General features: G+C 36.7%; 1 protein-coding gene across 1 annotated transcript in view; it reads right to left on the bottom strand.

The window, feature by feature from the left end:
* CNTN1 (contactin 1) overlaps positions 1-16,778 on the bottom strand; it is a gene marked incomplete at its 5' end in the record, with an annotated part of 79,996 nt that extends 63,218 nt beyond the window's left edge. Inside the window, 10 exon segments of the mRNA XM_010143606.1 lie at positions 1,399-1,526; positions 2,025-2,175; positions 3,764-3,881; positions 6,346-6,470; positions 7,646-7,827; positions 7,983-8,079; positions 9,355-9,561; positions 10,602-10,697; positions 13,765-13,937; positions 16,649-16,778. Of these exon segments, the coding sequence (XP_010141908.1) occupies positions 1,399-1,526; positions 2,025-2,175; positions 3,764-3,881; positions 6,346-6,470; positions 7,646-7,827; positions 7,983-8,079; positions 9,355-9,561; positions 10,602-10,697; positions 13,765-13,937; positions 16,649-16,778 (1,407 nt within the window).
* Positions 16,779-22,250: the final 5,472 nt, after the last annotated feature.

A 22,250-nucleotide genomic window follows, 5' to 3' on the forward strand; every position in this document is an offset into this window, starting at 1 on the left:
TCATCATTGTCCACAATGTGAAAATAATTTTGAAATATGTCATCCGACTCTTCTGTTCCTGCTGTGATCCAAGGGAGATGTCTTAGCCTTTAGTTTTTACTTTTTAGATGAATCAAGGCAGAATTCTCCAAAACCTTACAGTTCTTTTATACCTAGTTTATAAGGTTTATAAACATATGGCTGAAGTGTTGCACTGTGCAGATGGAGTATGCAAATGCTCCTCCTGGTTTTAGAAGGTATGTTATGGCTATTAAGGGACTGGATATTTCTTTACAAAACCTTTCAAAATAATTAAATGCTCACAGGTACATTAAGACATATAGAGCTGCAGATGATGATAAAAAGTAATTGCAAGCGTTAAACAAAACTGAGTAATCAATTCATCTGGTACAATAAATTTGGTATAAATCAGCCAGAAAAATGCTTTCATGTGATCTGATTATACAAATAAATTCTTTCGTTAGTACATCAATATTGTGGCATTGACCTCTCACATTGAACAAGATTTCTGGAACAGACATTAAAAAATATATTTGATAAACAATTCTACTATCAGTGATACTTGATAGACATAGCTGTTCCTGAATGTCAGCTTTCCTGACTGTATTCTACACTGTTTATTTGACTTCAGATTTAAAATACACAATTAAGGATATCAGTGTTTAATCACTAAATGCTAATACCCATAAAGGAAGAGAAATTAATAGTGCAATCACATGGCCATATGACCCTGTCACAACTTTAATGCATGTTTCTTTAACTACAATATTCTGTCACCAAAAAAAGAAAAGAAAAGAAAAGAAAAGAAAAGAAAAGAAAAGAAAAGAAAAGAAAAGAAAAGAAAAGAAAAGAAAAGAAAAGAAAAGAAAAGAAAAGAAAAGAAAAGAAAAGAAAAGAAAAGAAAAGAAAAGAAAAGAAAAGAAAAGAAAAGAAAAGAAAAGAAAAGAAAAGAAAAGAAAAGAAAAGAAAAGAAAAGAAAAGAAAAGAAAAGAAAAGAAAAGAAAAGAAAAGAAAAGAAAAGAAAAGAAAAGAAAAGAAAAGAAAAGAAAAGGAAAAGAAAAGCTAAGGAAGTTAACTATGAATCCCATTTCTCAGCCTGACCACTAAGCTACCAAACTGAATGAATGCATCAAAATCTGTCAGTTTAGTGGATCAGATTTAATAATATCTTATGGAAAAATCAACCCTGAAAACTGAGATACAGTTTCAGAACTGGTACAAGCACACACAGTTTGTACTGAATGATGTGTGTTAAAAGCATCAATTCATTGTTTAATGAGGAAATAAATTGGAAAGAAAAGGTATAAAATGGCAAGAGTAGTACAATGCAGGACAGAAATAAATGATTTTGAATTGAGAGATTCTACCTGAAAGAAACTAATGCAATTTAAGGTTTACCTGTCATTTCTAGAACACCAGTGCTATTAGCTTTTCCTCGATTATTTTCTGCAAAACAGGTGTAGCGACCTTCATCCAGCTTTGTGATATTGATAATTTCCAGGCTCCCGTCATCCCAGATACGTATGCTATTGAAAGTGCAAAAAATACATCAAGAGAAATTAGGTTTTTATATTAGAAAGCAATACTTTCAGCAGAATCGTAGTTAAGTGAAAGGACAAACCACAAACATCTCTCGGAAGCTCACATCTACTTACTGCATTTATAAACCCTCCTATGGTAAAAAAAAAATATTGAATAGACTGTGGTATGATTAGATGCATGACATTGTTCGAGCAAGAGAGTGTACTTTTATTTGTTTGCAGTCATTCAAATATTTTTCTTACAGTTTTGTGATCCAATTCAATTCTGAAATGCAAACAGCACCAAACAGACTGGTTAAAGTTGGACACCCTGCTAGCTATTTGGAGCCACACTGCTAGTAACATTTTGGCATATCACTTTCCTGAAATTACATATTATCCTGCCCCTGAAATCTGCAGAAGTCAGAACTAGCCTACAGGATAAATGGAAACATAAAGCAGAATTTTTAAGATTCACAGTGTCCACTAACAGTCAATACTAACCGGCTTCCATTTACAAGTAATTCTGTTCCTTTGCTCCATGAGAATTTTGGCTTAGGAGCAGCTTTAGGCTTGCATTCAATGATTACACGGCCCCCTTTAGCTGCCAGGATTTTCTTCTTCATAGGATTCAGTTCAAAAGTAGGAGGTGAAGCTGAAAGCAAAAATCAACACAAGTACTGCTGTTAGTGGTTTTTCTGCAGAATACAATTTGTTTGCCACATGAAGACAAAGGACAGATTGGATTGTATACAAGTGTCCATTATTCAGACCAGTAGAGAAAAATATTAATGATACAAAGATGTGGTGAGAAGTAGATGGTGACTTAAAAGAAACAGAAAAAATCATGATGCAGTTCTATGCTGTGTTATACCAGGGTTTCTTTCTGTTGATTTCTGAACCTCCATCTAAGTTTAATCTAACAAGATCAAAGTCCCCTGAAAATCAATAGAAGGTTCCTCCATTTCAAAGGCTGTTTGATCAATCCTAATAAAATTTAGATTCCTGCAGACCAATTTCTGTAGAAAGTTACTCACTCAATCACACATTCAAAGAATAGTTAGGTTTACTTTCCAGTAGTTTTAACCGCCCTCCAGCAACTTTAAGGTTATGCCCTTCTTCCCCTTTGTAGTTTCCTGTTTGGCCGACTGGCCTTAGGTGCACCGTACATGACTGTAGCAAGCACCGCACTTAGGTATCTGAAGTCAGACATTTGCTTGCTGATTTTATCTTTATCTGTAGCCAAGTAAAAGAATAAAATGCTTTTAAGTATTTTGCATCTCGGTGTACCGTCACTGTTAATTGTGCCAGCAAGGGTGTGAGCAGCTTGAGGAAATAAGATTAGTTAATTACAGCAGTACAGAGAAAAACTCTGATAAACAACCACATCTTACTAATACAGAATTTTGAAAATGTGCATGCAAAAAGTGCAACTTTCTGGGTAATCTAGGCTGGTGGTGAGTACATAGTAATAGAAGAACAATGAAAGATTGTTGTGCAATGGGTTGTGGAAGACGAATACTCTAGCTCTTGGGAAAGTGTGAGATGGGAAGAACCCAAAATAACTGCTTAGGGAAATCTCCTAGGAAAGCCATGTTCTACAGCCAATACGTCTGCTCTAATGACATCAGTAAAAACATCAGAAATTGTTAAGCACTCTGGACCTGACAGTCAAACTTTCAACAGGATGCTTCTCAGGAAAACACAATGGATTACTAACTTCATTCAGCCATCAAATGGAATGGCTGTATTGCACACAAACATTGCAGCTCGCCTTAATGGGTTGTAAAAGGCAAAAGCAAAGGGGAGAGTGAAGAGGAAAAGATTAAAAGGCCTAGTGGCTGACAGTATGGTTTCTAAAAAAGCAGATTTTTCTCCACAGCATACATGGGCAAAAAAGAGAAACACTTCTCAATGAGTTATGCAAGCTTGAGAGGGTAGACAGCAGCTCTATCTGCTTCATATAACTCCTGCACTACCAGTTACTCTGAGGTATAACAGCAGCAAGCTGAAATAATCATCAGAAATAATAATAAAGCAAACATTCCCCATAAATTAGTAACTTGATTCCTCAAGGTGTTGCCAAAACCCTTCTGGGGAGCTCAGATAAAACATACCTCACCTCAACTGAGTGAGGGTTCTTAGCTTTATCCTCACAGAAATGTTACCAAAAAATGCTTGCTAATATGACTGCTTTCTTACTCAAACCTGAAATAGTAAATAGAGCAAATAATCCTACTGACCCACAATCTTCAGTTCAGCATTTGCATAAATAATTCCATGTGCATTTTCTGCTATACATTGGTACATGCCAGCATCATCAAAGGTCAGACTTTGCATCCTTAGTTCACCTTTCCGGAACTAAAACACAGAATCAACAGAACAAGATATTATTCATATAGACTAAATATGCTGAAGAGTTCACACCCATCCATATTTCCTCTTTTTTTTTTTTTGTGACAATGTTCAGAAGAAGGTCCCTCACTCAGTTATTCAGGTAAAAGTGATATTTTAGTCTTTGTGACAATGTGCTAATCTTTTTTTAAAGAAAGGTTCAGTGTCAATCAAGATCCTTCTGGAAAAGTCCTAGCTGAGTGACACATCTACTCTTCAGGCCCCCGTTACCATACCAATGCTAACACTACTGATTCAGAAATAACAGACAAAACATGAAACTTATTTTATTCACAGGAGCTTTGTTTTGTCATGCTCGCTGCTCAGTATTATTGTATGTACATACTTTTACAACAGTAAAAGGCAAGTTTTTCAGAAGATTCCTCTGGGAGACAGTGTAAGTGCTTTTACTACTTGTTTTCATATAAAAAGAAAATGTAGTACATCAAAATAAAGTACTTGACCTATTTCTAAAAGAAATGTGTATTAAAAACATACGAAGTGTGGTGGGGTATTCTGTAAATTACAAATAAATGTCAATCCTTTTTTGAAAGATCATGTTAATAAATTCCGTTTTCCTATGAAAACCAAACTGAAAAGCTTTAAAACTTATACATAAGACAACTGGAGTGCAAGGAGCTTTGGAAGATTAAAAGAATACTATTCATCTGAAAATAAGAATAGATTAAAGAAAACATATTTCCTTTATCATTTTATTTAAAAACATTTAAATCGGATTTTCTACAAGAAACCTTTGTTTTGTGCTAAGCAAAATATCTAATTTAAAATTATCTGATTTAGAAACAAGCTATATTTGCAAGGTAATTTAAATATTTTTTGCTATTTTCCATTTGGAAATCATCTCATAATATTAACACACAGCATAACTTGCTGTACGCCGCTTTCTGCAATGCAATATGCACATTTTGTCAGTGAAAGCCAGGTTCAGTGGGGCCCATCAGTGCAATTCACTTGCTAAATTACTTGCTTGTAATAACTACTGCAGCTACAAAACAGCACTGTTTTTTCTGGTTTAAGCCATCTCCATATGGCAGATGGTGACATCCCTGTTCTCTCTCCAACTCCCACATTCTTCTTAAGATACATAGCCAAAACAACACTGCCTCATTGTCTTTTTTTTTTTTGCTTGCCAAGATCAGTGTCACCACAGCTCAACAGATGCAGCGTTACACTGTGCCCTCTTCTATTCTCTGTGTTCTTTAATGCCTCACCATACAGTATAAGCAATGGATATTAAATACATCATTGAAATGCTTTTATAGAGAATCTGCTTTGTTTAAACAACCCAATGCAATAAAGCTACATTATCAAACGGTGCTCACTTAAACTTCACAGCACCTAAAATAATGGATTTTGCAATATTCTGTAGCTAGAAAAAAATATTAAAAACTATATGATATAGGAACACCACCGATCATTTAAAAATTATTCATTCATCTCTTGTCTCTACTGACTCCGTATTTTGTTCCATTTTTAGACACACTCATGATTAATATGGTAAAAAGGATACTTTCAGAGACAAGCTAATGGACTTTTTTTTTATCCAGGAAGAAGAAAATAGCATTTATTTATAAAGACCTGGTGAAAAAAAGGATATCCTCCTCCCAAACATGTGGTAAAAATGCAAGTTCATAATTCAGAGATGAATATTAAACAGCCTGAAGAAATGCTTTACAAAACTGAAGAGAAGATTGAGATAAAACCTTGAAAAATCATAAAATCACAGAATGCTTTGGGTTGAAAGGGACCTTTAAAGGTCATCTAGTCCACTCTACTCGGCAGCGAGCGGGGACATCTTCAACTAGACCAGGTTACTCAGAGTCCCAACCAACCTGACCTTGTTTCCAGAGATGGGGCACTTATCACCTCTCTGGGCAACCTGTGCCAGTGTTTCACTACCTTCATTGCAAAAAATTTCTTCCTTTTATCTCGGCTCTCTACTCGGCAGCGAGCGGGGACATCTTCAACTAGACCAGGTTACTCAGAGTCCCAACCAACCTGACCTTGTTTCCAGAGATGGGGCACTTATCACCTCTCTGGGCAACCTGTGCCAGTGTTTCACTACCTTCATTGCAAAAAATTTCTTCCTTTTATCTCGGCTAAATCTCCCATCTTTCAGTTTAAAACCATTACCCCTTGTCCTGTTGCAAGAGGCCCTGCTAAAAAGATTGTCCCCATCATTCTTATAGGACCTCTTTAAGCATTGAAAGGTTGCAATAAGGTCTCCTAGGGGCTTCTCTTCTCGAGAGCTTAATAAAAAATATATTTGAATCCCTAATGTAAGTGCAATCAGTAAATATTTGTACCATTATCATTAATTTTCTTCAAACATTTTAAAAATGCGTGCTTCACAAACTAATTTCCATCAGCTACCTTATCAATCCTGTGTTAACTACTACAATATGCTTACCGAGACACCATTTTTCAGCCATCTAATTGTTGGAATAGGCTTGCCTGTAGCCACACAAGGCCAGTAAAGGTCACTGCCTATATCCTTCTCTGTGTCATTGATATGTTCCACCCACTCGGGAGCAGCTGAGGAATAAAAAATATGACACCTTGTAAACAGAGCAGATACATATTTAATCAGCATTACAATCTACTAATTTCACTGCTTTTTCCATGATACTTCAGAGGCCACACAAGGTAATGATGGCAAATCAGCAATGCACCAGCACAAGAATGATTGAAGGTGTTTTTGTCGTACCACAGATACAAAATATTTTCAACCAGTTTTTTATGGGAAGAAAACATGGAATTGAAATAACGCTTCACGGATGTCCAAAGATACGGTATTATGCTTACACTGACCAACGGAAATTATTCAATAATGCCATAAAAATGATAGTTAAATTACATGAAATTGGCAAAGTCATCTATGTACTAAACGAGTCTCCGAGAAAAATATTCTCTTGGTCCGAAGAAGGTATTTAAGTAATTAATACTGAAAATTTCACAGCTTTTACAAAGCAAATGAATGTATTTATTAGGTTTACCCATAAAAAAACAGTAACAACCTTCCAACACCAATTTTTAATTTATCCCGCTGAGGTTCAAATGCTTAATTGAGGATTTTAACCCACGAAATGTTCTGTACAGTCAATGAAAAGAGACAGAATTCTTTTGAAGGTAATTCAGATGTTAAGTATGACCTTTCACATCACAGTTTTTTGGCATAAGCCTCAATCAAGGAGTCAGGTTACTTGGCATGATTCCTTTATGAGTAGAAAGATACAGTTTTTCGTTTTGTCATTTAACCAAATGGATAAACAGAAGGGACAGAGGCTGGAGGAACAAAGAACTGAGATTAGCTAATAAGAGAGAGAGCTAACACAGTTAGAAAAGACAAACAGAATTGGAAAACAAGAAAGCATAACAAACCTTTTCTTTTTCTTCCTGGAACTTCTTTCACTTCAAGTACTCTAAATTTATTTAATTTCCATTACGTATAATTATACTAATACTAATGCACATTTCTGTCAGGGTGTATAGACAGCTGTCATAACCAGACAAATTGAGTATTAGTTCAATTAATACACAAATGTCATGTCTGGCATTCCATGCATGAGTTTGGATTTTGCTCTACTAACTCCAACAGCAGTGTGTCCGGATGATGCTGCAACTCAGCACTGACATCAAGTGTTAGAACACAGATACTTCCAACGTAAGAAAAAGCAACAGATTGCAAAGAATAAAATTTTTCTACCTACCCTGTACATAAATTCTTGCTTGATGTTTATCTTTTCCTTTATAGTTTTCAGCTTCACATTCATAAAGTCCTTCATCTTCATACTGAATATTGAAGATCTTAAGAACTGCACCAGACATGCTTATCTCAGCAGTGGCTGGCATGGGTTCAAGGTACTTACTCCATCTGAGTTCAGGAACCGGACTTGAAAAGATACAGTAAAGTACATATCAGCATGTTCAAGAACTGGCTGTTAAATTGCAGACTACAAAAAAATGTTTGATGATGAAACATGTATTTTCATTCCCTGAAATGTGAAAGCAAACAGTGCTCTAACAATAACTTTAGAACACACTTACTTCCCAAGAGCAAAACACTCCAGTGTCACGTTTTGTCCCAGGAGAGCATAAGTGTCCTTGAACTTCACCTTGATATCAGCAGGATATACTTTAGCACCTAACATTAAGAAAGAGATTTTCAGAAAAGGCACAGCAGAAAGGAATCTACCTATTAAAACTTCCACAGTTCAAGAAAACTCTTCTTAAAACTCCAGACAAAATTCTTGTTTACAGTGAATAAATAGCCTGGTCATCACTGAAATCGGATTAAGCACTGAACTTTTAATAGTAAGGCAGAATTGTTTTACTAGGCTACTAGTTAACTCCCTCGCTCTGGACAGTAATGCCTAATGTTTTTTACAGCACAATGCTCTGCATGAACATATTCACTTGCATTTTAGGTGTGATAATGTACTGTGTGTTTAGGTAGACAAAGGCCTGAGTCTCTATTTTTCACAGGTTCTTTTACTGGATGGGTTATTTTGAATTATTGTGAATCTCTGCTTAATATTATCTTAATAATCTTAAGGGTATGAAGGAGCTAAAGCCAGCAAATCTACAGCTTAATGGGGGCACAGGGATGCAAATGTAATCAAATCTACCTATTGGTGATCCCTGTTGGACTTCTCTCGCAGTTTTTCTAGATGAAGATCTCAGTGAGAGTATTGGCCATGGAAAATTTGGACAAACATCACTAATTTGTAATTACTCAAATTCAATCACAGTTATTCACCGTAATATGGGAAAATTAGCAGATAAAAGGATCACTGAAAACTTGATAATCAGTTTACGAGACTCTAGTTGAAAAAGGGAACTTGGTTACCATTTGGAAAACATGCAGTTTTCATGAAGAATTGGTGGAGAATAATCTAGTAACACAAAGTCACATAAGTATCCTATGGGCCATGAGACAAAGCCTTTAGGTCACTGTGGGATAGGAAATTTCAGCTAAGAAAAAAGAATTTTCCATTTTCATGTGGTATTTCCTGGAAAAAAAAATTAATTCCTGACACTGTTTAACAATGTTTACATAGAGTTTCTGCTTTACAGTCATACACCTTTGAATCAATTCCAAGACCAGAAAAGATATTAAAGATTTTGGGATGAATACAGGGGCTTATCACGTAAAAGAGATGGAGACTCTGGGTATGAGAGGTCTGCTCTCAGTGATATGAAAGGAAAATTGTGAATCAACCCGGAGAGATTTCCTTCACAGATTTTTCATTGTGGATGGGAATGGGACCTCTGTATCTGGAAAACTCTATAACATTGTGCAGTAAGCATTAAAACTTGCCATATAATTCTCCTAACAGAGCTGAAAGTAGTTACGAATGAGCAAAATTAAAATACAGTTAAAACACTGCATGTAGATATTTTTCCAATAAATACTTACGATCGGACTGTGGAATAAGTGGAATAAATTTACTGAATACGCTCTTTGTAATTGAAGGGCTGGACACGAAACATGAATAATTGCCCTTATCTGATGCTTCTACATTTGCAATGTAAAGATTGCCGTTCGTCTGTGACACAAATCGCCGTTTGTCCAAAGGAATGAATACTGGGAATTCATTTAGCAGCCAGCGGTAACTGAGATCATCTGAGGAAAATATTTTCCAGTCAATATTGAAAAACAATACTATCAGCTACTTAAGTCATGGAATGCTGTCTGGATATAAATTACTTCACTCTGATTTCTAGCTTATAGATCTTTTCTTTGGGAGAGGCAGCTATGTGCGTATATACATGTCTCGGTAGCCAGCTAATATCTGTTTACACTGAGTATTGGGGTACTGCTGCCATCACAGGATATTATTGGGAGTCCAGTCACAGTGCACACAGTTCCCCTTGGGCACAGCCTTCCCACAAGATCTGGAGTGGGGTGGGAGGAGATGGGCAGTTGCGTCCTGACCTCACGCACTTGAGAAGCTAGGAAGCCTTCACCAGTCTTGCAATACAGACAAACTCTTACAATATTTTAACTTGCAATAAGTCTCAGTTCTTCAGTTTCTTACAATACTTAGACACAGAGCATGAAAACTAAAATGTTATCCCATTTTACAAGGTAAAAGAGATGCTAACATTTAAATTCAGCCCTCATGGTGAAACTGCAGATGCTTGAGGTTATAGGCATAATCCCTGCAAAGCTCTTCAGTAGCTAATGATGAGAAAAAGGCGCTTCCAGAGCATAAGTCACCTCATCTCTGCCCCTCTGGTGGTGCCTACAGCTGTTCCATTATTTTAACAGGAGCCCATGATTATTTCTGCTGTGGTGACTTCATTAGGTGGAATAAAGCTTTGCTCTAAGGCCAGCAGAAAGTCTGGGATGACATAGTGACGCAGTGACATCTACTCAGCTCTTTTGTATGGTAGGCCAAGTTTCCCCTCCATTGTCCAAATTAGTTTGAGAAATTTTATTTGCAGTATTAAAACCTATTTGCAAATTCAACAATATCTTTTACATATGGTCGACTACAAGCATGTATTCAAAATGGAAACCTAACCTAATCTATCCTAACCTATTCTCAATCTGCATAACAGTTACTGTTTAAATAAACTTACATGAAACTTTAAAAAATAAATATTAATTTGTCTTCTACTCTTAAGCAGTTGAAAATTAGGCACTTTGAGCTGAATTACCTGGGTAGTGGTAAGGGGGTTCACAAAGAAGCACTGCTCCAACACCTTCTCGCACTTTAACCTCATAGCGTTCCTCAGGTGGAAAGGGATCCAGATCTAGTTTAAAAAAAGTGGGTGGAGGAAAACTGGGTTTTTCATTACAATAATTTTTAAAATTATTTTCAGCCCTGTAGAGATTAATACAGAAATACAACAATATATGGCAGACAGATACTTGTCGACCCTTAACACCAATTTTGCTCATTTTAACTTTCTCATTATCAAGTGCAATGAAATTTTTTACAGTATTTTAGTCATCATAATTGCTAATGTCAGAAAAAAAAATGGTGCAGATTGTATCCTTAAGAGTGATAAGTGAGCTACATGTGGAAAAGGAATCCCAGGAAGAGAAAAGAAAAGGATTTTAGGTTGTTTTTCAGCTGGTTTCTCTAAAATGCGAGTCTAATTCTTTACTGTAACTTAAAGTGGCTTCTCTAAAATAACCTGGCTGCCCACTTTGACAACTCCAGCAGTCATGGACTGGTAAGCAGTTCGCTCAGACACTTTTGTGCCAGAGGTTTGGGACAAAAGTGACTCAGATCCCAGGAGAAAACTTGGCTGACCCTCTTCAAACCAACTTCTATACAACAGAGTAAAGGGACTGTTGTAAATGGATAAAGAAACAAGTCCTTCATGGAGTTACGTATCATCCCACAGACTGTGGGAGAATAGCAATGGTATCTGCAGTCATAAGACGACAGTTGCATGGGTAACTCCAACTAGGTCAATAACTGCACTTTGCTGCTTCTTTTCACTCTCATTTTGTGTTTCCAGTCTGAAATTAAATTATAAACATCTTCAGCCAGGGAATGTCTCTTGTGAAACTTCTCCATGTCACCAACTGCAGCAAGATTGTAGAGATCCTGACTGGAGTCGTTCTGTAAATGCTGCTGTTGTGCGAACAGTTCATCAGTAACAGCACAGCCTCTAACAGCAACATTCTACCACAGAAATCATCTAAGCTAAATTCAGTCAGATTATTTCAGCCTTTTCCAATGGCAAGCAGCTACCCTGTTCTACTAACTTCCCAAGGCTGGCTCTGAGATCTAACTAGAAGTTAAGTTCAAGAGCAGCAGCCAGAAACAATAAAGAAAAAATTAGAACATAGCAGCACACAAAAAGAGATTAAGTAGAAAACAGAGGCTATTCACTACTGTAAAAAGCAATGTATGGTTAGATAGATCCAGTAGACACTGCATTATTTAAAAATAATTAATTCCTTAACCTTGTAACAGCTGCTACATTTACTAAATATGGTACGTGTAAAGGATTCCTCCATGGCCAACCACAGCTGTCAGATGTGACTGACTACAAGAATCTAGGAAGTAAATGTCATTATGCTTCGTCAAACGCATGAAAAAGCTCTAGAAGACTTATTTCAGTGTTCAGGGAAAGATGCCTCTCCCAGCTTCTGAAATACTAATGTTTGTTCTACTCAAATAGACCAGAAGACAATACAGGTCTTTGCAGTGACTGACTGGATCCTGACTGGATCACTGCCTAAATGGTAGGCATTGTAGTGGGCCACCCTGAGGACTTCTGATTATTATTTTATATAATTTTACCCTGTACTGATGTATTCAGTTCTCCACAACTAGCTCCCAATTAATTTGGAACATGATTCTTTGAAAAAACCAAAATTAAGTACACCAGACTGACTTAGTAAGAATTAGCTATTTCACCAGATAGGTTTTGTAATCGAAGCCAAGGAAGCTCTTCGCACAGATTGGAATACCTCTGTTCATGTAACACCTGTGGCCAGCACGGACCTTACTGCATAAGTACTTTCTATCTTCACAATATTGACTGATCTCTCACGAAAACACCAATTTCCTTGTTTGCAGACTTTTTGATCATTGTGAAAACTTGCCACTATTACTCATTTCTGCTCTCTTGGGAACAGATGAGTGTTTAAAATCTCTTGCAGAAATAGGAAAAAAAAAGTCAAGACCTTTTAATACTCTTCTAAATGGTGGTTGTTTTTCAGTCAGGTTATGCACAAGCAAAGGAACAAAAGCTTTCACTAAAGATCAGACACCTTCTGTATTAAATTTAGCAACTCTATATTCAATTCTTTAGAAACAGTGATTGTAGAAGGAAACAATTTTTATAAGTGATCATAAAAAGGAGAAGGGAAGAAATACAACAGTGTAAAGAAGAATGAATTTTTTAATAGGTATTTATCAGTTTCCAGCCATCTTTTAACTTCTATTCCTTGCCTCTTTGCCCTGTTATTATTTAAATATTTAAATATTATTTATTAGGGCTCTGTTCATTATAATTGTCCTGTACACCAACTGCTAGTGAGCTGGTAGGCAGGAAAACATGCATGCCTCAGACTGTTTTGATTCTACGTTTTTCATCTGTGTATTGGTTTCATTTTAAGTAGCTACAGCTATTGTTGTAGTTTTTATCCTACTGGTAGTTAAGGCTGGCACCATTGATGCCTGTTTTAGGTATAAATAAACTGAATTTTGATGTCATCTCCATTAGAAGGAAATGACCACCTGCAGAAAATACACTTCGGTCAGTAAAATTTTACATTACTCTTCACGCAGTACCTCTGGTTTTCACAATGCATATATTTGTTGACAGTGCAGGTCTGTACATATGCATGCATTCTCAAGACCAGCTCATGACTATCAGAAGCTGACAGAAATGTCAGCAGGGTCTCCATCATAGCCTAGGAGTCAAGGAGCATGCTTTATAGCGAGTGCCATGCCTTCCTCCTGCAGGCATGTCAGCTGTGTTTGCACTGCAGCAGCACCTCCTCACCATATGCCCCCACTCGCATCTTTCTACCGGGACTATTTTCCCTCAGGTCCTACCTTTAAAAAGAGTCTAGACATTGTTATCTCAAGACCTGGCTCCATGAGTCTCTTCAATTAATAATTTAACAATAACTCTCTGAGAAGGATGCCATGTCAGCTGAAAGCTAAAGGATATAAAATGCTTACAAAACTTATTTTCCGTTGATCTCTGCAGACTAAGGCACTGAAGATATTGTTTTTACAAAGTAATACAGCTATAACACATGCTAATAGAAGACACAGCAGTGTAAAATACTGGGCATTTCAAGCTAACCGCAATGTTTTTATTTTTTATGACATAAACATCAGCTTACATCCAAAACTCAGAGTGGCTTCACTGCTTCTGACAGTTCCAAAGATATTCGACACTACACAGACATATTTTCCAGCATCCCTTGATTTCTCTGGATTATTGATAACAAGTCTGCCTCCCACCATACTGTAGCGTTCCTTTGTTAAATCAATATCCCAGTTGTTGAGTTTCCACCTATTAAAAAAGAAAAGCCAGATGTAAGACTTGGCCTAAAAACTCAAACCTAGTAAGAGTTATGATTTGAAAAATAACTCGTAAGTTGTGAGAAACTATAGAGAAATTTATTAATATACTTCTCTTTATGTTTTAAGCTTTTCTTCAGCAAAAACCACAGATTTGAATTCCGTAGGTCTCTTAACACAACCTTCTCAGAGATGTGACACAGGTTAAAACCTGATTGCTGGCCATGCAGTAAAGGATGCTTGAGCTGGCTCTGAGTGAGCGAGCTAGAGATCAGGCACTGAGATTACAAACATATCCTCAAACAGTTATCTAAGGCCAAATTGCCTAAGAAAATACTCGCTCTACACCTTTAAAGTTTGGACTAACAAAATTTTTAAGAGGTTTTTGCAAACTTGCTGTAGAGGTGAAAATGTTTCATAAAGCATAATGTGCCAGTGAAGTCGGTACAAAAACAGTGGCATGTCTGATTTAAGACCTACTTGCTACATTCAGAAAATTGCTGGACACTCTCACCTTAATTACTGTAAAACGTCACAGTCAATTCACTGAGTCACTGTAACTTTCACTTCAAGGACTACAGGAGGAACTCAGGGTCCAGGTCTGGCCTTTACTGATTTCCACTGATTAAAAAAAAGTTAAAATACAGGAGTGGGAACCAGTATTCATATCTATATTTATATCTATTACTGTGTCCACAAGAGGGAGCCCATAACCTTCTTTGAAAGGAAATGCACATTTCCCAGGCACAAATAGGAAAGATGCAGCTTAAACACATTTAAGGATCACAAAATTCTTTCAGTGTAAATGTTCTTTTGTCACAAGGTAAAGATAAGCATTAGTGTTTGAACATGAGAGCGCATACCCTATATGTTCCTTCCTCATTGAAGATGTACTGAAATATACAGAATACTCATTTGGAAGCTGAAATTGCAATTGTCGTAGACAGAGAACAATAATAAAGGTATTATTAACAAAAAGCAAATTAAAAATAAATAATTAAATGGCAGGATTTTCAACATGCAGTAAATAACATTTAGGTTTTACAGGACTTTAGAGGTATCACTTCAGTCCTGTGAGACATACTACATGTCTGTATTACAAATAATAAATCCTCTGCTCAGTAATACCTAGGAATAACTGTCATGAGGACAGCATATGCTGCAATGAAGAACCATCAGGAAAGACTTATCTGCCTCTGAGACAGGACAGTTTTGGCTCATGAACTGTTGGAGGGCTAAGAAATGAAGATATGAAGATAATAAATAGAGCTAAAGTAATGATGTCACACAATAAAGAAAGTGGCTTTATTCTGTATTTCAATTATCATCCCATCAGCTATCACAACTATTTGTCAGACGTGTTCTAGCTAGAAGAGCTCTGGAGGAGCAAGGCAATTCTTCCACAGTTTTCTTTTTTTTTTTGGCAGAGCCCATGATAAATAAAGAAGAATGTTAAAATTGATGTAGAGCCTGTAATCACTTTGTAGATGATATGTTTACGTACTCTTGCAGACAAGGTGAAGAAGTCTCTGGACAGACTAGAAGTGATGGGGAAGCATATCAGAAGGGTACCAAACCTAAGTGTGCCTGCTCTCTCCACCCTTCCAGTCTTTTCCAAGCATGGGGAGAGCAAACAAGTGCAACAACCAAATGCAATGGAGAAAAACTTGCAAAGATACTAGACCTAGGGACCATATTCCAAAGTGATATTCTAGTTTCCCTTCAAACCCTTCAATCACAGGGAGTTCTGTACATGTAGACAACCTGTAAGCATATTTTTTAAAAAGGCAATGAAGACTAGTTCAGCTGTTTTGATGGAATACCATAGCTGACCACGATACTGTAACAGATTTAAAAGCAGGGCCAGCAGACTCAATTGCTTTTTCTGTCCTAGAAGCCAGAGTCAGGGAAAAAATGTAAGTAAGTATTGAGGACAGGTCATAGGATCCTGGGATAATTCAATGAAATGGAACTCTTTTGCTGGCAAGAAATTGCATCTGCCCCTTAGTACGATGACAGCAATTTTCTGCTCATGATTAGGTTGTAAATTAGTCACGGTTTAATAGTGGCAATCTTAAGTACATTTCTATGTACATAATGAACAGATAACGGCCGACAAACTCATATGGATGCCCTGAGATCCCACAACGAAGTGGAAGTGTTCTGCTAATAACATCACAATTATGGTAAAAGAGGTCGTCTCTAGCAAAACTAGTTGAAATATTTTTCCAGAATAAAGATTTTCATATCTTCAGTAGCATAGCTGACACAGTCTTGAGTATGTCTCTTCAATATGGTGGATGAAAAATATATATAGAATATCCAGGTTCAACAGCCAGGACTACTTCTTTCAGAGTAAAGTAAGACAAAAAAAGTTGTTCTGAATCATGAAGAAGAAGGACTTAAACCTCCATCATCCTTAACCCAAGCAAGAAAGACAGCCTCTTAATTACTTTTTAAAGGTCACTTTGTTTTGGTTTTTGTTTTAACACAACAGGAATATACTGTTTTCAACACTGTATAGACATGTTGGCAAATTGAATCAAGGTTGATTCTTACTCAAAACTTGAAAATGTCTCCAATTTTTCCTGCTTTGAAGACTCTGTACTGACCTGTTAAGACAGTCGATCACTTAATACCACAACCTGAAACACTCACTGATTAAAATACATAAGATCTGACAATAAAAACAAGAGATGTTACCTGTAAGTAGGAAAAGGAATTGCTCGAGCTCTGCAGTTCATTGAAACTTGTCCATCTGAAGATTCTTCTGGATAGATGGTGTCAATGGGTTGCTCCTCAAAAACAGGTCCATAACCTTTGTTTCCTTCCTCTGAAAAAAGGGTAGAGTTTAAAATTAAACACTTTTTAATTAGTAGTCAAACTGAAGATGAATCCATATCATACCTTCCAGATAAAGGCTAAATAGTGAGTCTCCCAAAATCAAGTTCTAGAAGCATCAACAAAACCAAAGCAGTATGGATAACAGAAGGGCTGCCTTTCCTTCACTGACTCCTGTTTCACTCCTGCCTTCTGTGAACTGAAGTAATTCAAATCATGTTCCTGTAAAGCTACCTTCCCTACCTTCTCCACTGACATCACCAATTATTCATCACAGTTCATGCCAAATGTGATGGAGATAATTATGAAGGTACGCCCTCTAGGAATCCAATGAGACCAAATTATTTCACAGAGGCCAACAAATTCTCATCAAACTGGCCCAGATCCAAAACAACTATCCAAACATTAGGTGTTCCTTATCTGTGCTGGCTATAAAAATCTGCTGTCTTGTAATGCTACATTTCAAAAAACCCTTCACACATTAAGAGATAAACTGGCAATATAACAGATGGATGTCCTTAAACCAAATTGAGATTTTGTACTCATTCCCTTAAAAGTTTTGCATTTGGTTATAAAACATTTTAGACTAAACTAGACAGGTTTTAGAAAATCTAAAAGGAAGAATCTACCTATGTAGCTACAGAATGTAAACTATATCAGTGTTAAGATACCATACATACACAAAACAATGCTTCCATACGTATTGTTCCTAATTTCATATTCACAGATACTGAATCACATCACTAGCAAAATATTGGTTACTGATAAAAAGTCAGTTCCCTTGCCAGTCCAAGTCTGGGGAAAAAACCCACTATTTCCTTTGGATAGAGGAGCATGTCCAAGAAGGCACTGTTATGCTGTGACATGTATGGTCAGGCAACTTAATTTTTAAAAACTAATCCATGTAATGAGACATCTTTCAAACAAACAGAGAAGAGCAATTAGAAAGAAAGGCAGGGCTTTTGAAAACTGGTCTACTTTCTTTGATATTTTAAAGTACAACACTTCATAAAAATCTACATATTGCTAGATCAAAGAAGAAGTAATTTCAGACTGAAAAGGCAAGAATCACGTATTTGCTCAGAGCCTAGAATGAGTGTGCCACAAACCTGACTGCATTTTCTGTGCAGTTCTTAAATATGAATACAGAATAACAATGGCCTCTAGCAGCAAATAGCTGTATTATATGCAGCTGACTCTTTCCACCTTAGGACTCCAATGACATTGCAGACCTCTCAGGCATTTCATGGCATGCATTTTTAATGCTGCCAGCACTATTAATTATATTGAGTGAACGTCTGTTTCTCACACCTATCGAATATGCTCTGTAACGGCACTTCTGCTACAATCTATTATGAATCTGGTTTCGGATGTCCGCTGAGCAGAAAAAGATGTGCATAGCGAGTGTCAGTGCGGCAACCAATAAACCTGTCATTCTTAGATGTAAGCTGAGTGTGGACAACAGCGTGGGGGAGAAAAGAGAAAAGGTTTGTCAAAAGATCAGCAAGAAATGTTCACACTTTAAACGAAGGACCATGCCTGTGTGATGAATTTGTGAGAGTGAGGAGGGGCAGACTAAGATTACAAGGGAAAAAATCAGCCCTGCAAGAAAAAAGGAAGTAAAAGTGAGGAAATGAAGAAGGAAATGAATGCATTAGATAAACTGAGGATGAGACGAAAGCACATTTCTCCTGTTCTGGTCCTGCTTTAGACAACAGGGTGGACTACGTGACCTCTCAAATACCCTTACTGTCCTATTTCTGGGTACTTTTCCTGTGATTTATATTTTAAATTGGAGCAAAAGCTATCAGCTAATTCTGACTATTCAAAGTATTCTTCAGTGAATTCTAAAAGCAGGATTTAGACCTTTCAACAGTGTTAAAATGTATTAGGAAGTCTTTGCAAAGGTGAAGAAAACCTCTATACAGCTGATAAGATCATGGACCTTGTATAAGAACCATTGCTGCTGGAAGGTGGCCCTGTCATCCCTCTCCAAGCCACACTTTCCAGCTTGGCAGTGTCATTTTTCCCTCTAGGCATTTCTGCAACACCTCTCATGCTTGTCTGACTTCTTAGGTAGCTGCTAAAGCTAAGGAGAGTGGAAATCTATTCAGTTCTAGCTTTCTAGAGTTAGTTTTTGTCCAGTTTAGTAAGGTGAATTTGTTCACCAATGAAGACCTGTGACAGTGCAAAGGGTGCAACAGGAGCAGGGGTACAGTCTTCCACCTTTTGAATGGAAAATAGTTGTATTATTAACTGAACCATCTGAAAGAACCATTGACTAAGTAAGATAGATATATCTGAAAGCCTTACCACTACTTACAGGTAAGCTACAAAATTATCTTAATACACCTTTAGGTTCCTGAACAAGCCTGTGGGAGATCATAACATAAAATATCCAACAGATTCAGAGAAAAGATACCAAAAGGATGTCTGGAAATAACAAGCAGAAAACACTTGAGGCAGTTACTTTCAAGTAATCTCGAGAAAGTTCATCAGAAGAGGGAAACTTTCCAAACATTGTTTTTGATGCAATACCTCTACATATCATTTACTGCCAGTATAGATACCACATTTGGATCTATAAATAATAAACCTCAAATTAAACCAGGTTTAATCCATGAAGTTCCTTGGTGTAAAACTACTGTCTCTTTGTATCTGCCTTCATGGGACTGTAAAGTCTGGAGAGCTTTCCTATATCGATTTATGAAGCAGAATTTAGTGCTCAGATTAAATATGACATTAGATATGATGAATGAGCATGTGTGAAGCTCAAGACAGCCCAATGAGTTCAGCAATTTTCTATTTTATAATAGAACCAAGAAAATCATAACCCTAGGCAGCTGGCACATCGTGGCTTAAGTAAGGCATCTTACTGCGCTGCAGTACTTTGTTTAACAGAGTCAGATTCATCACCACTGTCACCAACTTTTAATGATTTTTTCTAGGTTCAATCATAATCTTCTCTTTTTTTCCATCAGTTCTACACTTGGGTAGCTTCAGAGAGTTAGGAATTTCCTGGATCACCACCGACAAAGTGAGAATTGACGACTGATGCACAGTTTTCCAGGACACCAAGTTAAAGGAGCAAGTTGCAGCGCAGTAAACCCAGTGCAGAACATTCCCTCTGACTTCTGTTGCACCAGGAATCATAAGGCTGATAGGTATCACACAGGCAAGGCACATGCACTAAGAAGGAAAGAGTTATGATTAATCGGGACATCTGTATCCTATGGAAAAACTGGAAAAGAGAATAAGAGGACTACTATGTTTTACTGATAGATGCAGCTACTAGTAATTACACATTATTTCACAGTTAACATTTAACAACCATTGTAATTCAAATATATCTATTTTCTTCAGCTCATGGCCAGTTATCACAAGTACACAGGAAGTTACTTCTTTATACCTGATCTGAGATGCTATTTTGTAGGGAACCTGAAATGGATGATTTTTGCAATTTACTTAATTAAAGTATTTGTACAGACTGCTATCTGTCTTTTCAATATACTTATTCTCACATTTTGCATAATCAATTCTTTATCTAATCTGAATACAGAAAACTAGAAGAACACTGAAAATTCCCAAAGGAAATAGTATACTGTAATTTTACTGTTGCTTTAGTGCCTCTCAAAGACACGGCACTAAATCATGTTAGGACTTGTGCATCATTTTGTCTTCATATGGCTAGTATGAGAATAAGTAAAATGTTACAAATTAACATTTACTCTCACTTTCTAATTTGATATACTGTGAGAGATTGCAGGTACAAGAATTGTCATGGTTGATATACAGTGTTACCACACAAATTTTTATGAAGTTATATATTTCAAATGCTTCATCAGAAACGGTGGATATATAGTTATACAGCAATTCATTGGGAAAGTAGATCTGATTGGGAAGTCAAATGCAAGATCAAGTCCTTCACCCCAATCATTCACATATTGTGAATCATGTGCAAGAGATTTTTAAGGGATGCCCCTTTCTCTATTTGCCTTATTTGTTCTAAAGTGTCTTTAATCTCACTAAATCTCAAATTAAACCACAGAGACAAGCAATTGAATCACAAGAAGGGAAAACAGATGATTAAACAAAATGGACCAATCAATCCCTTAACCAGTACTTAGGGCACTAAGGCTTCTGGAAAGGGTCCCAGACCCAGCACCATTTAAAAAGTGCTTTCCTCAGGGAGAGCAACTTGCTTGCACGTGTCAAACAGAAAAGCATTAGTGTGTAATGTTTGTACTGTATGCAAAAGAAACTAACGGAAGCATGATGATGGATATTACTGAAATACAGTGAAGGCTGGCAGTAAACAAATCATGCGGGGCTATACATGCCTATGAATCTGTAAGTTCAGAAGCTACAGTGTATGTATGTGTCCTAAGGCTACAATCCTGCAAACACTTCTCAACATGCATTCAAATCCATAGTAAAAAATCCAAACCTCCAAGACCAGAAGACCAAACCTTCATATAACTAGAAGGGAGTGCTGAAAAATAAAAGAAGAAAGATTTGAATGCTCTTCAAGACCTACAGATTGCATATTTAACAAACAAATTACCATTTTGCTTTAAAAAAGACACAACTGTATGAGTTTCCCTTTCAGAATGACTACATAAAACAATTAATTTCAAAGATATTTGTAAGAAAGTCAGCAGTATTTTTTTGATGGATAAACATCTAATAATTCCACTATAATGAAAATATATATTCAGTGAAAGATGGTAAGCATTTTAAGTAAGGGATGGCTACAAGAGCTTCTGCTGGAAATATTAAGGTCTTCATCTTTGGGAAGGGTAAAATGGCAATACTGTGTGCTTAAAGCAGATAATAACGAGACAGCATTGAGAGTACTTACTGAAGTTCATTAAAGGTCTGTCATATTCTTTCAGGAACCTGATCATCACAAAATTTAAGCACATAAGTTGACCCAAATCAACAAGCTTAGGTATAAGTGCAATGTTAAGCACATGTTTAAGTCCTCTGCTGGATAAGAATCAACTTGATTCTAAAAACACCACGAATTGTAATGTGACTACAATAGCAAATCACAGTGAAAAGTTTTCTAAAAGGTCAGTGGTAGAAAGAAGCTAAAACATGTGGAAAACCTTAAGATCCCATCACTCTCACTGTGTGCCAATATAAAATTATTTTAATTAACACCTTTACTTTTCTAATGATCTTTTTCTTTCTGTTCCTGCTTCCTGTACACCTCTCTGATTCCCTGCCATTTAACATTTCCAAAAGAGGCTGCTCGAGATAGCCATTTGGTATCACTCTCATCAGTACTGATCTATCCGATAGTATCCTGTTCCATATTTTCACAGAGGAGAGAGGGGCAAAGATCTGTTGACACAGTGGGTAGATTAACCTTGAATGCTAATGGGTGCTGAACAGAAGAGCCATGGACTCATTCGTTACCTTAACCATCACTAAGTTGTCAGGGTCTGAATCAGCATTG

Source organism: Buceros rhinoceros, unplaced genomic scaffold (genome assembly GCF_000710305.1).
Source record: "Buceros rhinoceros silvestris isolate BGI_N320 unplaced genomic scaffold, ASM71030v1 scaffold1659, whole genome shotgun sequence".
Taxonomy (NCBI): domain Eukaryota; kingdom Metazoa; phylum Chordata; class Aves; order Bucerotiformes; family Bucerotidae; genus Buceros; species Buceros rhinoceros.